This window comes from Canis lupus, chromosome 8 (assembly GCF_011100685.1).
Source record: "Canis lupus familiaris isolate Mischka breed German Shepherd chromosome 8, alternate assembly UU_Cfam_GSD_1.0, whole genome shotgun sequence".
Classification (NCBI taxonomy): Eukaryota; Metazoa; Chordata; class Mammalia; order Carnivora; family Canidae; genus Canis; species Canis lupus.
The window spans coordinates 3523846-3537188 of NC_049229.1; the positions used below are offsets into that span (position 1 = coordinate 3523846).

Consider the following 13343-nt stretch of genomic DNA (forward strand, 5'->3'; position numbering starts at 1 on the left):
ATCATGTGGGAATATGTAGGGGAGTGAAGGAAATCAAGCAAAGTCATGGGACACAGAGCATATACTAAAAAGAGCACTGTACACAGAAAAAACTCCCTGGGATTAAGAACTACCTCATTTAAAGGGTAGCTTAATTTACTTATAATTCTTCCTGTTGGCAGGAATCCTCTTCTAACAGATAGTTAAATTAAGTGTTTTCTTCCCTGACAAAAGGTAAACAAACAACTCACTTGGCTCAACTACCAAAGCAAATAAGTAGCAGTTTCAGCCTGACTTATTCCTGAAATTGCCTAGTTAAACAGGCCTATCTTACTCAGTGACAGGAGTTAAGAATGAAAAACTCCTTCTGACAGTCCGGGCTTACCTTCAAGTTCTGCAGCTTCTCGGGCTTCACGTTCCAGACGCTGCCTAAGAAGCTCCTGCTGCTTTTCCAGATACTGCTTTATAAAACTGTTCTGGCTCATTTCCTCGCCAATCTGTGTAGAAGACATGGAAAAAGAAAAGTCGAGGAAAGCAAACCAGGAAAACACAGGGAAGAAAATTTCACGGAGCAAGTCTTCCTCTTATATTTGAATCCAAGAAAGATTATCAAAATGTTTGAAGGCCCTCTTCTAAGTTTTGTTGAACCAAAATAAAGAATCCTATGATTCATAAAGGATGGCAAAGAGAGGAACCACACATAATTTCTTATTTTAAATATTTAGTTCCCAACCAGTGATGCCCAAGTAACTTAAAATCTAAATTATCTAAATATAATCTAAATCTTCCTTTTAATAATAACAAGAAAAAATACTAGTTCATACCATGTCATTTTTTGTTGATAAAAATGGTCAATCTCCACCTATCCTGGAACCATTTTGTCAAACGTCCAAAATTGAAGTACAGTAAAGGATGAAAGCAAGAGATTAAGAAAGGGGATGACTGTTCAGCTTTCAGAGTTTTAACTCTATTTTCTTTGGGTGGGAAGAAATCCTAGGTAACACTATTTAAAATCCAGAAGCTTACTTCCTTTTCCAACTTTTTTCCTGCAATACAGATTCCCACAGCATTCTTCTGTCCTTCAGTTTTCTCTTCCCAAGTCCTCCTCCCCAGAGCCTTCTTGCTTAGCAAGTCCTACTAGAACTCAAGAAAAAAATCTGAATACATATTGCTTGTTTTCAGTCCTCTTTCCCAAGCAAGGTAAATGTTTCTTTTCATCTAAAATAGAAACAGGTCTCTTGGTACTCAACGGACATTGATGAAGTATGGGTTGCATGTATTAGAAAAGATAAGCATTTGCTGCAAAAATCCTAGGTTAATAAAAGCAAAGCTTCAAAGACTAAAATGCAATGAACAAAAGGAATATAATCACAAACTGATTAACTTATGTAGTTTATCTTAAACCTATTCTTAACTAAACATCTGTAAACTTACTAGATTATGATATAGCTTAATGAAGTGGCAACAAGGGACTAGGAAGGCTCTCTTGTTTTTCCACAGTATCTTGGGACTTCATCTAGTACCAGAGCTGCACAAAACTGCACTAACAAAGCCCTGGATTTTCCTTTATGTACGTAACACACTATAATGAGGCAATTTTAAGAGCTGAAAATGATCTTATGAGGTCACACAGTCTAAAAGTTTCACTTTTTTAAACTGTGGAATGATTTCTAAAGAAATCTTATGCTGAAACTCAATATACATAACAGATAAAAATAGATCTAATTTAGTTAAGAGGGGAGTATAAAGCTATGTACACAGTCCAATGCCTTCTCGTGTTATACATAGGAACTGAAGGACCCAGGACCTCCAAAGGTTAAATTTCTGCCCTAAGTAACCAAGGAATTAATGATGTTTGGGAGTAAGTGCATAGTTAGCATTAACACTGGTAATGGCGGGTAATTTCCAAAGGATTGAATTCTTGGAAAATCTTTGTCAACACCAGACTTCTTGATCAGCAAGTATTTCCTTACACTGCCCTATTGATTGTCTACTTCTTATCTACTACATTCAAAGACATCAACTACTTTTCCCAAATCAATGGCAAATAAATGACTTTGGATTCTTGTACTATACTTAATCAACTGGAGTCCCATCTTTCTGCACACATCATTGCAAGTATCAGAAATTAACTAACAGCTCTTCTAATTCAGTTCTGGAATTCTCTATTAAAATTCAACTGTTCCTGGTATGAGGACATTTCCAACCCAGGGAACTTAGGAAAACACCAGTGAGGAATTAAGCATCAAATATACATCATTATGTCCTTCAATAGGTCTGTGCATCATAAGAGCCCACCCTAGCTAACGAACCTTTTTTCTTACCTGGGAATTTGGCTGGAATGCAGCATGGGGTGTTGAGTGTTTCTGTAAATTTTCTAGCATTAGAGCCTGGTACAGAGAAGGGCAAAAGTCAGAAACTAGGGGAAACCGCCCCCCCCCAATCCCTCCCCAAACTCTTCATTGAATGCAATGACTAACCATACACAGTTAAACTGTACTCTTTTCCCAGGGACCTAAAAGCCCTTTAACTAATACTGTTCTCATTCATCTTCAGAAGACCCTTAAACATAGCCACCATTACTGCTCTCAAATGTACAAATGTAAAATGCAGGCACATGGAGAAAATCAAGTGACCTGGCTATGTAATAAAATCAGTTACAGTGACAGAACCAGCACTACAGTCCCTATTATCTTCTATACTTCTGACTAATGCCCCTTCTAAATCTGGCCATGCAGGTAAAATGACTTCAAATACTCAAGTCAGCTTCAAATACAGGAAACCAACATAGGGCTGCTGGTTTTGGCTTGATTGAATTACTTGCTCAGTTACCCAGGACTAGATCTACTTGAATGAACTTGTATTGTTTCCAACAGAGTGGCATGTAGATTTATCAACTCTATAAAAATTTCAAAAGGGAGGCTATAGCACAAAATGACCACAGACTCTAAATTATGGCTGACCCAATCCACATACACAAAACCTTCAGCTTCTGTAGAGGCAACGGTCTGTCAAACTAACCCTTGATCCAACCCAGCACTAATATGTACTAGAGGCCATGTATTCTAATTAACCCCAGTTAAGACCAAGACATCCTCCTCTTCCCACCGTTTACACCAAATCTATACACACAAATCCACCCACCTCATGACGATCCCACCCTAAGCTACTCAAATCGATTCAAAACGCCCAACATATACCAACCTGCCCCCTCTCTCATCAATATTCACCAAACTCTTATCCGCCCAAATTGCTTCTGGATGCCCTATAAATTATACACCCCTCTATAACCGAGTCCCTTCAAATCAAGGTTTCTCTTTATCTCACCTCCTGATCTAATCAGGCAGACATTTTACTCTACATCCCGATCCTATTCTTCCGGACACCGACAACCACCCCATTCACCCCTCCGCCCAACTGTACCCCTAACTCCGACCCAGCCCAATTCGCCCCCCTCAGGCCAGCTACGCCGGTGGTAGTAGTGGGATTTAACTCCTTCTGCAGCGCATGCGCCGAAACCACAGACACAAACAAGGAGGGGGTGGGGGAAGGAGGAAGGAGCTTAAGACACTCTGAGAGAGTAGCGCGCACCCTCCCATTTTGGGCTCGCGCCGCTGCCGTTAAGGCGGGAACCGGCGCTATCTCTATTCCAGCGCGAGCCTCACCAACCACCGTGCGCGCGGATCCGGAGGCTCGCGCTGGCGGCCTGAGCGAGCTCGCGCGGAGCCCGGACACTGCGCCTGCGCCGCGGCAGAGACCCGTCTCTACCGGGTCCGCTCCCCTCCGACACCCCGGCAACGCCGACTTCTCACCCCTTTGAGCCGCTTGACCAGGGCGCTCTTCTGCCCGCTCTTCGCTAGGCCTCGCTGCTCCAGTGCGGCCTTCAGGTCGGTCACCCGCAGCGCCTGAAGAGGCTTCCCGTCCAGAGTCACCTCCTCCAGCTCCGCCATCTTGCGTGAGGTACTCGGGTCCGTCCCGACGGCTTCGGGCATCTTCGGTAATTTCCGCCAACGCCCTTGGAACGTACCGAGTTGACCCCGCCCACTGCCATAGTCAACCCCTCGATTACCACTCAGAACTCCCCGGGTTCCTCCGGAACTGCTCGGGTGTTTCCGTCTCCACATCGGCACCAATCAGTTCTTTCCCTCCTCCCAGCCGCGCCCCCCCCACCCTCTGCTTTCAGAGCTCGGTTATTTTCGTCGTACCGAGGCTTTGAATCGGATGTATTCGGAAGCCTTCGACTCTGGCATAACAAAATCGGAGTTGCTCGGCTCTCCCCGAACCTACGGCTGGGGCGCTGGGGCGCTGAGGCGCTGGGGCGCTGAGGCGCTTGGGTGTTTGGGGCTGGCCCGGGGCCGGAAGTGCGTGGGCTGCCGGGCTGGCCCTGCTTAGGGTTTTCAGGAAACATGGAAGCGGCGGCGACAGTTGGAATTTAAGCATCTCTGTGACGGTCTCCGGGTTCCCTGTGAGAGGAAAGGGGAGGTAAGCGCAGTAGAAGCCCCCCCCCGGGCCGGGTCAGACTCGGTGTTTGCGGGTTACCCAGGTAGGGCCCAGTTGCCGTCCTGCTGCCAGTCCAGCTGCCGCCTCCCCATTTCCGAATCCCCGCCACTCCCATCCAAGACTACGTTGCTCTTTGGGTCCTTGGATGCCGGGCCACCTGACCTCCAGAGCGGGCAAGTGGCAGCACCGTGTCTTTGGGCCCAGACTGTGAACGAAGTCATAATCCTTGAACTTGAGTTTGCTGTGGGGGCCATGTCGCAAGACTCGGCAAAAGTTTTTCCTTACTTTTAAGGAAGAGAATAAAGTTAAGAGAATAAAGTTCCTTAAGGAGGAATTGCTTCTTGTAGGGCCGCTGTGAAAAAGGCAGTCTCGGACTGCCTTGGGTTTGGGTACTTCAGTTTGGGTACTGAACTGATTGATGTTAATTTTAAGTATAGGGTTTCCTTTCCTTGTCACTGCAAATACTCCCAGATTGCCGCAGAACAATAAAATAGGTCACCGATAAGTAGTTTAAGGTTTTCATTGTTAGAAATTCAAACTGGCGAGCTCGAAACCTATTCAAGTGGTCTCACCTTCTATTTGCGTTACTGATGCAAATCAGTGGCAGGGCATCAATGAGTATTTTACTTTTAACTTTAAGGAAAGTGTGCAAAGACCTCAATTGCCCTACATCTACAGCAGTGTGACACTTGTTAGGGTCCTAAGCTACCAAACTAACTAGACATTTTCCAGTTTGGAATAAACTGGCTTCTATTTTTTCTTACTGTGTTTTATTTTGGGTAAGGCACTTACTCTGGTCTTCAGTTTTTCCTGGTGCTTTACTGGAAATGTAAGGAAGTAATGGATGTTATGACGTTCTTGGCATATTTCAGAGGCTATATGCACATTACAAAGTAGACTTTCTGGGACACCTGGGTGGCTCAGCGGTTGAGTGTCTGCCTTTGGCTCAGGACCCGGATTGAGTCCCGCATCAGGCTCCCTGCAGGGAGTCTGCTTCTCCCTCTGCCTGTGTCTCTGCTTCTCTCTCTGTGCCTCTTGTGAATAAATAAGTAAAATCTTAAAAAACAAAACAAACAAACAAAACACTCTTTCCATCATGTATGATTTCTTTTCTTCTCTCACTGCTGATAGCTCTGGAATGATTAACATCTAGGTCCAGATTGGCTGCATGTACTAGATTTAAAAATGTGTTCCTTTTTTCTTTTTTAAGATGAGACGCACCAATGTTTTTTTTTTTTTTTTTTTTTTAAATTTTTTTTTTAAATTTTTATTTATTTATGATAGTCACAGAGAGAGAGAGAGGCAGAGACACAGGCAGAGGGAGAAGCAGGCTCCATGCACCGGGAGCCCGACGTGGGATTCGATCCCGGGTCTCCAGGATCGCGCCCTGGGCCAAAGGCAGGCGCCAAACCGCTGCGCCACCCAGGGATCCCGAGACGCACCAATGTTAATCACTGTTTGTCTTTTTTTTCTTTACTCAACCTGGAACATAAAAGTAGGCCAGAGAGAATGAGCAAGAAATGTGTAGATTATTTTTAGATTCTTTATAAGAATAATGGAGAGAAGCAGTCTTTGGGGAGAGTGATGGTTTCAAAAAGAGGAAGGTTAGCAAATGTGAAATTAAGTTATTCTTGAGTGACCTCTCTAAGGTAATTGGATAATAACCAGTATGAAGTACCCTGTTGTGTTCCTGTAAATTGGTGAAAAGTAATTTTATCTGTAGATGCTGATTGTGATAAGATTCCTTGTTGGGAAGTTGTGTTTTGTTACTTTATCTAGAGAATATATAACGGTGCTTTTATCTTTCAGGATGCCGCTGGAATCATCTTCCTCTTCAATGCCACTATCCTTCCCTCCTCCTTTACCCTCAGTACCAGATAGTATTACTAACTCTTCCCCACCCCCAATGTCTTACATCACTTCCCAGGAGATGAAGTGTATTCTTCACTGGTTTGCCAGTTGGTCAGGTCCCCAGCGTGAACGTTTCCTACAGGACCTGGTAGCTAAGGCAGTGCCAGGAAAATTACAGCCACTGCTGGAAGGGCTGGAGCAGCTTAGTGTGTCTAGAGCAAACCGACCACCTTGTATCTTTGAGTGCCAGCTACGTCTTTGGGATCAGTGGTTTCGAGGTTGGGCTGAGCAGGAGCGCAATGAATTTGTCAGGCAGCTGGAGGTCAGTGAGCCAGACTTCGTGGCAAAGTTTTACCAAGCAGTGGCTGCTACAGCTGGTAAAGACTGATGGACATTAAAATCAAAGAAGATAATCACAGCTGATGGAGCCACAACTTTACTGTGAGAACTTCGGATGTGTCGCTTAAAGGTCTAGGGATGGTATTCCAATCAGCTGATTGAACTTGTTGACCTGTACAGGCTTGATTATATCTTTGGAGGTGGGGGAAGGGCAAAGGAAGAGAGAGAATCTTTTTTTTTTTTTTTTTTAAATCTTTATTTATTTATGATAGTCACACAGAGAGAGAGAGAGGCAGAGACACAGGCAGAGGGAGAAGCAGGCTCCATGCACCGGGAGCCCGACAAGAGAGAGAATCTTAAGCGGGATCCATGCCCCGCACTGAGCCTGATTTAAGCGGGCTTGATTTCACAATCCTGAGATCATGACCTGAGCCAAAATCAAGAGTTGGATGCTTAACCGACGGAGCCACCCACGTGCCCCAAGCCTTGGTTATTTCAATGTTAACAGCCTATCAACTGGACTGCTCACATCATTGTTTTCCATCTAAGTAAATCCAGTCTGCCTCCTCGCTTGCTCCTTTCTACATATCAGACTCTGAAGAATTCCGTGGCTTCTTTTGCAAGTATAATGAGAGGGAACCTACACATTATAACTCAAGCATAAAAAAAAAAATAACTCAAGCATATTGCTGGCCCATGGGGGCTTTTAAGTAAAGCTTTCCTACTCCAGAAGCAGGAGAGAAGGACAATAAAAGGTCATGTTTTTATAGTTTAACTGGATTCACATGGTTGGTTTCACTGCCCTTTCCAGATTCTGGCATAATTGTGTGACATGCCAACTATTAGCTTTCCTAGTGATGATTTTGTAAAATTATGAAAAAATCAGGAGAGGGAAACAATTAGTTACTCCTTCCACACTGATGTTTGTTTGAATCCAAATAGCAATGACTTCTAAAGTATATGTGATATTCTTGGAGCTGGTAACATTCCTATTCTGTAAGTTTGCTCTGTGATATGAAAACAAGTGACACTCTATAGGTTAAAGGGTTTATTTTTTGTATCAAAATAAAGAATCCTCAGAACCATTTCTCTAGCTCTTTTTCATTACAAGGCTAGTATAGAGGTGATACCTAGAGAAAGGCATTCTGAGAAAAGGTAGACTTGGCATGCAGTTGTCTTCCAAGAAATAATCTGCCCTGTCTACCCTGTCATGCTTTGGGTAACATCACACCTCCCTTATTCCTCCAACTGGGTCTCTTGTGTCTTGGAGCTCTGGTGAATGGTGAGGGGCAGATGGTGCCACCCGAAGAGTAGCTCGTTTCTGATAAGCCATGGTTCCCAGTGCACCCACCAGGATAAGCAGTGTTAGGCAGAGTCCCATGGACAGTGCAAGATGGGTCACGGAGGGATTATGGTCCAAGGTAGCCAGCAACCTAGGAACATAGAGGTAATATTTGGCTTGGAATAATGCCCAGGCTTGGAAGGTGAAGGGCTTCACCTTTATCATAATACACAGAGCTCATGAAACCTTGCTTCATCCAATCGGTAAGCTATAAAGGAAATCAGAGGAATATAGAACCTGAATGTAGGAAAAAGACCAAGATCCAAGTCTCCTAGAAAAGAGGAAAAAAAAAAAATCCCAGTCTCCTAGCAAACTTAAGTTGTTAGAAGCTAACCTGGCAGTGGGGGAAATGATTTAAGGGAAGAGTTAGACTACGGTGTTTGGCTAGCTAGACATGGTGCCCCATTAGTACTTAAGGAAGGAAGAGGACTAGGATCCCTATGTCCTAGAGATGAGGAACTCCATTACTGTGGTGGGAAGGGTGTCCCATAGTGATAGACCTGAGGTCATCACATTAGTTTTCTGAAATAACCCTGTTTAGGACCTACATAGGAGTGAGTGCTTAATGCAATTTCAAACATCTGGACTCCTGGATTTGAAAGAAAACTACTTGGAATATTGTCTTACTTGATGTGTTCTGTGGTAAAGCTGGCTCCTCCATAGTGTACTTCTAGGGGTTTCTGGAGAGTCAAGGTCAGGGCCCTGTGTAGCATACCAACTGAAGGCCCTCGGCAGTCAGATGACTTCCACATGTACACGGTGAACACTAGGCTAGCAGTAATGGAGGGGCTGTGGAAATAGCACCTATAGAGACATTTGGATCTCTTAAGGGAGGTAGAGTCCCTGGAAGAGTAACTCCTGAAACAGGTACAGGCTTAGGAGTGGGAGTTGAAGAGTTGTTCAGTAACCCACTTATGCAGTTCCCTTGGCCCACTGTATGAATCCTCAGCCTGTACTATCCCTTTACCTGCTGGCACCGCCTCTGCTCACCAGGGCCTGTAGTAATGCTTCAGTCAGCTCTTCGAGCTCTCCCTTCCCCATGGAGTCGCCAGGGGGCCCAGCTAATTGTAAAGACAGCTGGAATAACCCATCTTGGATCGGAAGACTCACAGGTGGTGAAGTAACAGTGCTGGTACCTACGTTAGTTTGACACAGTCGACCCCGGGGACAGAAGAGAAGACCATAGTACCCAGGTATCTGCAAGGAAATACATAGCAGGGTATAGTTTTGATCATAATTGCTCAAGCCCTCCTTCCCAGGAAAAAGTACAGCCTAGGTCAGGGTCATGGACTCAGTGGGTACCTGGTAAAAAAAAAAAAAAAAAAAAATGAATGAACATCGAAATAGGTTGGATAGTACCACTGTACAAGCACTTCTAAACTTCCTTTTGCCAATGTGCTGCATAGCTTTTCACTTACGATGCCCACCTGAATAGCTTTTCCAGGAAGGCATGAGGCCCATGGTGATCCCTCTGCCTGCACCTTGTATGCTCCTCTCTCTGTGCATTGATGTAAGTAGCAGCGGCCAGTGAGCTCTGCTTCCTTCAGGTATGGGATCTGAGAGGGATGCCTGGTCTTGGCCTCATGGAACAGTGGTGAGGTGATGTTGGCAAGGAAGCAACGACTCTGGGAATGGTAGATTTCCCCATGGAGGTTCTCTGCCCCCAGTGAGAATCCGTTTTCCTTCTTCCAGCACTCACTCTGAAGGGCGGGGCAGGAGGCAGAAAAATGTTTGCCTAGATGCCTTGGAAGTTGACTCTGCTCTGGGCCCACTCAGTTTCACTCTATTCTCTAGTCATCTCACCCCATTGGCCAAGGGCTTGTACATGCGGCAGCCTTCCAGCATGGGGTCAGAGGAACAGCTTCCCTTGTCCAGATGCAGGTAATGGCAGCCCACTCCGCTGTGGGGAAGGGATGGCATCTGACACTAGGGTCTCTGACAGCTGTACAGCCCCTCAACCATGCAGCACTCATACCTGCCAGTACAGAAGAAGTCTGAGGAGCCAGCCCCACACGTAGTCACCAGGCCAAATTCCAGGCCAGCTCCTACTTGAGAGACAGGAAGAGAGAGAACCCTCAGAACAAAGCCGGGGCACCTGGGTGGCTCAGCAGTTGAGTGGCTGCCTTCGGCTCAGGGCGTGATCCTGGAGTTCCAGGATTGAGTCCCACAGTAGGCTCCCTGTGAGGAGCCTGTTTTTCCCTCTGCCTGTGTCTCTGTCTCTCTGTGTGTCTCTCATGAATAAATAAAATCTTAAAAAAAAAAAAAAAAGAACAAATGATGCCCCAAGCATCCCTCACACCAGCAGATAATCCCTCCCAATCTCTCTCACTACCCCCAAACTGACTCAGGTCACGAGGGCCCCTCTGCCATTCTCCTTGTTCTCACCCTGGCCCCACAACAGCTCCTGTGCAGCGCTGTGATTGACTTGGTACCAGCCAGAATCTCTGAAGGCAGCGAGAGTGATTGGATCAAGTCGAGTGCGCCGGGCACCATCGAAGGTAGCAGTCATTATAGAACCCTGGAGCATTCGGGCCTCCCAGTGTGAAGACAAAGGGCCCTAAGGAGGAGGTAGCTGGTTGCCACCTGTCTACTCCCCGTTCCTTCCAGCACCCCCAGGTGTTCTCATTCTCACCTCTTCTTCCAAGGGAACACCCAATGAAGTCCCTGTCACTCCCAAGTGTTTGGCCAGGCTGTGGCTAACAGTTGGGGTGGTTAGAAGCAGCTGTCCCCACTCATCTCGCCGTGTCACTTGTTGCCTTGTGGAACAGTTCTCCCTAACTGAGCACAAAAAGCGAAGAAGGCAATATGAGAAGAGGAAGACTTAGGAAGGGTAGAGCAGCACCGGAAGGAAGGAGTTGGTGGGATGGTAGTGATCCCCTCTTGTTGACATCGTAGGAAAGCTTGCCCTCACTCCTCTCATTTACCGCTGGGTCCTGAGGGGCAATCCCGCCACTTCTTGAAGAGCTGTCCGGAGAAACCCAGAGCATGGAGCAATTCGTGTAGTGTGACCTAAGGACAAATGACTGCAGGGTGAGGGGGGTGGGGGAGGGAGCAGATTGACTAGCCACTCTCTAGTCCCTCTGCCCAATCAGCTCTTCTTAGAGTTGAGGCAGCTTCTCCTCCAATCCTTAGTAGATTCTTCCACTCCGGGGGAAGCTGAGTGACCTGTCCCCTTCCCCCAACCTGTTTGCGCCTTTCTATTCATCATGCAGCAGTCACCATGACGATGTCACGATGGCTGAGGCTGGGGCTGGTGAGATGCTGGGCGCAGTAGACAATGGTGCCAGCAAGGGGTCTGTCTTCTGAGTCCAGCTGGCAGCAGGCAGCATAGGCTATGACAGAGGGCTGTGGATGGGCCAGGACAAGGTAGATGGGAAGCAGGGAAGTGGGGTACACAGAAGAGATCTTCCTGAAAGTGGACATCCCGGGAACTCAGCAAGGATAGTACCAAGGGATGGCTCGAAGGGGCTTAGCTCCCACCCGAATTTCATCAACATGACCAAGTCACCTCAAATAAGGACAACTTAATTAAAACTGCCTTTGTGCTCCCTTCCCCTCCCCATGATACTTAAGATTAAGAGAGGCAGAACAGGGAAAAAGATTTGATTAGGGTCTTACCTCTCCATGGCACTTGGAAGTGTGGGCCACCAACACATACAGGAGAAAATCAGTGTCTTGGACCCCAGGCCCATCTGGCTGGACCAGTTGTGGGGGACCCTGCTCTGGCCACAGTGCATAACCACGGAGATGGGCATCAGGGATCTGGCCCGGAGTGAAATGAAACATCTAGCTTAGCAGGTGAGGACAATAGGAAACGGTACTGGGAGTGAGGAGTGGACAGTCTTTATCTTTAGTCGGCCTTAGGGTCATTTAGGCAGCTGGTCAGAATAGGGACTCCTGCCCACTCCCCCCCACCCCCCATTTAATAAATTGCCTAGGGGAGAAGGGGCTCAGGAATTTACATTTGTTAGGAAGCACTTTAAGTGACTTTGGTGCTAATGGTCTTGGAGAAGACTAGGCAGGCTGGAGATCTTCAGATCCCCAAATCTGAGAAATTGCCCTCACCTTTGCCCCCAGGCAAGTCTCTCCCTTGTACTCTGGGTTTAAGAGGCTGCATCTGCCAAGAATGAATATCTGTAGGTGAGCTGGAGACATTTCTGTGCCCCTAAAGAGTCAGTATATACATTTTCAAGGGCATGAACTCACCTGTGATAGTTTGGGGTGTCCGGGTCCCCCCAGACAGCATGGCAGTACTGTGCAGGGTCTCGACTCAGAAGCAGGGGGCCTTGCACTGGAGGAACTTAAAAAGATAAGCGGTAGGGATCCCTGGGTGGCTCAGTGGTTTAGTGTCTGCCTTTGGCCCAGGGCCTGATCCTGGAGACCCGGGATCGAGTCCCACATCGGGCTACCTCCAGGGAGCCTGCTTTTCCCTCTGCCTGTGTCTCTGCCTCTCTCTCCGCGTCTCTCATGGATAAATAAATAAAATGTTTTAAAAAAAAAGATAAGTGGTCAATTTCCCCTCAACATCTTAAGAGTTCCTTTTCTCTGGTTGTCTTCCCCCCCTAGCCCTTTGCTTCTCAGCCCTCCCTGCCTCCTTCTAATCTCCAATCACCTGCGAGGACCCCTTGGAGTTGCTGAGTGGCCTGTCTGGCTGCAGCCAGGGCCAGGGCTTGGGGTCCCCCTCTTATTTCGGCTCCCTCAGGATCCCAAGCTCCGGATGCAGGATCTCTGATATAGCAGATTCGGATTCGCAGGGGTTGGGGATCACGGGAACCAGGGAGGGTGAGGGAGGAAGAGTGGAAGTTTGGGGCAAGTTGGGAGAGATGGGGCCTGAGAAGGGTCACAGACTTCTGTGTCTCATCATGTAGGCATCTGCTCACGACAGTCCCCAGGAGCAGCAGCAGCAGCAACATCTTGCAAGTGTTCCTCCGTAACCTGCGCTGGATCCTGTCTTCTTCTTTCTTCACCACCTTGCTCACTTCTGGTTTCCCTCTCTTTACTATCTCTCTCCATACCCTCTCCACCACTCTTGCTTATTTTTCAAGATTTCAAGATGTGGAGTGTTGTTGACAAAATCTACAGTTCCCTCCAGGAGGTCAGCTGTAAACCACAAGGACCAAAGCTGCCTCCTCCTGGGGGTGCCAAAGGTGGGGAAGCTGTGTGTGTGTGTGTGTGTGTGTGTGTGTGTGTGTGTGTGTGTGTGTGTGCACAGCGTGGTGAGGGCAGAGGGGGCAGTGTTATTCCCAAAGCCTCAACTGATCTTTACCAAGAGGAGCCTGCCTCATCCAGGAATCTCTCCTAACCCTTTTTCTTTTCTTTTAAAAAGGATTTT

General features: G+C 46.9%; 3 protein-coding genes across 10 annotated transcripts in view; 1 reads left to right on the top strand and 2 right to left on the bottom strand.

Moving 5' to 3' along the window:
• The window catches only part of ACIN1 (apoptotic chromatin condensation inducer 1), a 34981-nt gene extending 30863 nt beyond the window's left edge, over positions 1-4118 (bottom strand). For 3 of the 7 annotated variants that reach the window (XM_038544198.1, XM_038544197.1, XM_038544194.1), the window contains exons 1-3: positions 3792-4118; positions 2304-2369; positions 365-476 (exon numbers count right to left, since the gene is read on the bottom strand). In XM_038544198.1, coding sequence (XP_038400126.1) covers positions 365-476; positions 2304-2369; positions 3792-4103 — 490 coding nt within the window. In that variant the 5' untranslated portion in view covers positions 4104-4118. Of the gene's footprint in view, positions 1-364; positions 477-2303; positions 2370-3306; positions 3449-3791 lie in introns of those variants that run through there. The other 4 variants (XM_038544196.1, XM_038544200.1, XM_038544195.1 and 1 more) reach the window with 3 other exon arrangements.
• C8H14orf119 (chromosome 8 C14orf119 homolog) lies at positions 3705-7755 on the top strand. Of its 2 annotated transcripts, none has more exons than XM_038544203.1 (2): positions 3705-3976; positions 6289-7755. In XM_038544203.1, exon 2 carries the CDS (start codon positions 6290-6292, stop codon positions 6716-6718), a length of 429 nt encoding a protein of 142 aa, XP_038400131.1. In that variant the 5' UTR covers positions 3705-3976; position 6289; the 3' UTR covers positions 6719-7755. The 2 variants fall into 2 exon arrangements, with proteins under 2 accessions (XP_038400131.1, XP_038400130.1); XM_038544202.1 differs by lacking the exon at positions 3705-3976 and adding an exon at positions 4005-4461.
• On the bottom strand, positions 7703-13343 carry LMLN2 (leishmanolysin like peptidase 2). The gene is given in 14 exon segments (XM_038544204.1): positions 7703-8102; positions 8639-8815; positions 8979-9208; positions 9439-9711; positions 9815-9911; positions 9987-10056; positions 10397-10568; positions 10644-10789; positions 10936-11020; positions 11231-11442; positions 11536-11773; positions 12077-12128; positions 12218-12302; positions 12624-13343. Coding segments are annotated over 14 exon segments (2346 nt in total). The 5' UTR covers positions 12925-13343; the 3' UTR covers positions 7703-7894.

What these genes read in the sequence shown, in the direction of transcription:
- C8H14orf119 (XM_038544203.1), top strand. Translation starts at nt 6,290, where the DNA reads ATGCCGCTGGAATCATCTTCCTCTTCAATGCCACTATCCTTCCCTCCT.